This window comes from Solanum tuberosum, unplaced genomic scaffold (genome assembly GCF_000226075.1).
Source record: "Solanum tuberosum cultivar DM 1-3 516 R44 unplaced genomic scaffold, SolTub_3.0 scf00076, whole genome shotgun sequence".
In the NCBI taxonomy this organism is placed as follows: domain Eukaryota; kingdom Viridiplantae; phylum Streptophyta; class Magnoliopsida; order Solanales; family Solanaceae; genus Solanum; species Solanum tuberosum.
The window spans coordinates 1731418-1734882 of record NW_006239000.1 but is presented as its reverse complement, the minus strand read 5'-3'; the positions used below and the strand labels follow the sequence as shown (position 1 = coordinate 1734882).

The window sequence follows — 3465 nt, the reverse complement described above, 5'->3', positions numbered from 1 at the left end:
GGAAAGAGAGAGATTAAAGTTGAGAATGGGAAATAGCGCCACAACTACGGACCGAAAGCACAATACGAATGACAAGCACAGGTTTTCTGTTTTTTCTTCCCCTTCCTACACAACAAATCGTAATCTGCGTCTGTCTGACAGTGCATGAATCTCGAGTAGAGGCACGAACTTAAGGAGCTAACTTAAGCTTGGTTGATTGTCGTTCCGGTTTTAGCTGGTTCCATGATCTAGGAAATCAATCTAATCCCTCATTTGGTCAAAAGCGGTATGGGGGAGAGGGAGGGGCCTCCATAATTGACTTGTGCGTTGTGATTAGCATTTTGAGTAGATAATTCTAAATTGAATCTCCATGCCCGCTGTAAAAGAGATGCAGGACATAATCATATCACTGCTGTTGGTTTTATCATTGCTGTTGGTTTCATTTCTTATTTCCTTAGCTACTGGTAGTCCTTCTCTTGATGTTGCTGAACTCCTTTACTCATTTGCAGATGCAGACGGGATGGCATTAGCAGTCCATTGGGAACCACCTCCTGAATATGCTTATAAATGGAAACACAAGCTACCAGTCAAGCCTAAGTCCTTGCGCATATATGAATGTCATGTTGGCATCTCTGGCCAGGAACCAAAAGTTTCATCTTTCAATGATTTTATTAGCAAGGTGACTACATTGTACTTTGTCTTACAATTCGTGTTGACATCAAAACTTTTTAACTCTCACTCTTCAAAATCTTGTTAAGTAGAAATATGATTGTCTTCCAGTCTTTGGTTTAGGTTGTTATATCTGAACTTAATCCATATTATTTAAAAGAAAGGCCTGTTTTATCAGAAATATTTCTGTATTATGCTGAAAGATTGTTTTTCTTTTCTTCGATGTTTTTACATTTGTATGGATAAAGAATTTTTACCACTTTTTTTTGTATTTGTGTATGGATAAAGAATTTTTACCACTTTTTTTGTATTTTCAAGTTGACTTCATTTAATATTTCTTTTTGTCATTCCAGGTCCTTCCGCATGTAAAAGAAGCTGGATACAATGCAATACAAATTATTGGAGTTGTTGAGCACAAGGATTATTTCACTGTTGGATATAGAGTGAGTTAGAATTAGTTTCTCCTCAATTTTCTATCTCTGAAAGATACATATGATACATTCTCAAAATTGGACTTTTGTGCTTCCTACTGTAAAAAGGTGAGCCATGTAATTAGACTTTCACCTTACTTACTTTGGGGTTTATTACATGGTCAACAAGGCTTGAACTTGGTGACAGGCGACAATGCCCCTGTATTCAATTACTATATGAAATATACCAGATGCATAATCTGGTTTTTGTTTAATCAATTTTCGAGTCTGGTAAAATTAACAGATTGTAAATTCATGAATCCTGCATGAACACAGTGTAAATTGAACAATTTTAGTTGACCAATTGTCCGGTTATACATTTGAAATATTGCATCTTCATTCCCCCCCCCACTCTTTTTAGCTATAAGGATAGTGTATTGGGCAACTACTTATAACCTTTTTGTATAGATTTGGAACATGCTCAGCCTTTATGATTTATAATTTCTTTTTGATTACGATGATTTATAGCTTCTTCCTCACCATCGATATGATTTCACCATCTTTTTTCCTATACAGGTGACCAATTTTTATGCTGTTAGTAGCCGTTATGGCACACCGGATGACTTCAAGCGCTTGGTTGATGAAGCACATGGTAATCCTTGACGTTTGACCTGGGCAAATATGGTTTACGTCCTGCTATGCTGTTAGTGACTACTTATGTTGCATATTATTTGCTTTCTCTTTCCTTTTAATTATCTGATAACCATATTCTCTATGATTGTGATAGAGGTGTCATTTCCTGATAACTAGCTATTCTTTAATATAGTTCTTTCACATGGTAGGGGCAATCTCTTCATGCCGAGCATGAATCTTTTTTGTAATATTTAAAATGCTGGTTCTTTTTACAAAATATGAACTTATGGGTCTAGTTTTGTATTTGAAAAAAATTTGAAATCATGATTTGGAATCCCAAATGCTTTCTTTTTTTGAGAATTTGGGATATGAAGTCATGATTTCAAATCATGATCCCAAATAGCATGTCCAAAAATCATGACTTGACATTGCATGTCCAAGCACAAGCTAAGCCAGTCCAAGAAAACATAACTACAGATTATGAAGATCCCTGATTGTATCTAAAATTGCATGAACATCATGTACAATAACCAGGTTGCACCAAAAAGCTAGCAAAATAAGACATCTTTGTTTTAAACTAATGTAATTTTCTCCTACGGCCTTCATAATTCTATCATTTCTTTTAAGACAAATAGTCCACCAAATGGCTTGAGGGATGGTATTTTAAGTCTCTTGTAAATTTCTCCGACGGTCTTCACCCCAGCAATTCGTTGACATTATCTTTCTGCCAGGTTCATTTGGAAGCTATATTTGCTTAATGCATTCCATTTGGTTTCTTGTACTTAGAGGATGTTCATTCATTACTGGATATTCCATAAACCTAAACGTCTATGCCGCTGTATGCAGATTGCTCAACCTGAATAAAAAGAATTGAACGAGTTTTATCCTATCAAGTCCTTGCAGCTAGTTGTCTTAAGCTAAGGCCTTACTCTTCTTCAGAACCTACCCACCTTCCAACGCTTGCTGCGTCGGAAGCACAAAACACCATTTACTTGCTAAGGAAAGTAGGAGCCTTGTGAAGTGTGAACATATTTTATAATTTTTGGGAATGACATGTATTGACAGATAGTCCTGTCAACTAGAGGATGCTATCTTGTGAGCCTTAAAATTATTCTAAGACACGTCGCCTTCAAACTATTCCAAGAAACGTCTAAAAACCATGTGGATAGCTTTAAATTCCTTCTTTTTAAGGCGAATAATGATGTCTCAGACACAACATTCCTTCTCTTAAAAAGAAAAGAAAAAGATAGATGCAAGACACAACATGTCAACTTAGCTTTCTCAAATTAAGAAAAGATTTTTCAAGACCCTTTCCAGCTTATGCCTCTTCCTGCCTTTAAGAGTGCTGGTAATAATTAGAGACATTGTCATATTACATTAATGAACATTTTGGATAGCATTGTGATACACCTTCTTGTTATGATTTCTCTTTATCCGTATTGGTTTTACTAATCGTATTCTGTTTTGCAGGGCTTGGACTGCTTGTCTTTTTGGAGATTGTGCACTCTTATGCAGCAGCAGATGAAATGGTTGGGTTATCTCTTTTTGATGGAGCAAATGATTGCTATTTCCACACTGGTATAGTCTTCAAGAGAATGTTTAGAAGTACTTCACTCCCTGATTAATTTTCATTTGTTACTGTTAAAGAGTGACAAAAATCCCACATCGGTGGTTAGTTAATGAGATGGGTGGACTCCTTATAAGGCTTGGGCAATCCTCCTCCCTTTGAGCTAGCTTTTGGGGTGTGAGTTAGGCCTAAGACCTAATTTAACAT

The 3465-nt window shown here is 36.2% G+C and overlaps 1 protein-coding gene across 1 annotated transcript in view; it reads left to right on the top strand.

Moving 5' to 3' along the window:
* The window catches only part of LOC102603708 (1,4-alpha-glucan-branching enzyme 3, chloroplastic/amyloplastic-like), a 17155-nt gene that overhangs the window by 3881 nt on the left and 9809 nt on the right, over nucleotides 1–3465 (top strand). Inside the window, 4 exon segments of the mRNA XM_015308181.1 lie at nucleotides 489–658; nucleotides 1002–1091; nucleotides 1635–1710; nucleotides 3162–3269. Of these exon segments, the coding sequence (XP_015163667.1) occupies nucleotides 489–658; nucleotides 1002–1091; nucleotides 1635–1710; nucleotides 3162–3269 (444 nt within the window).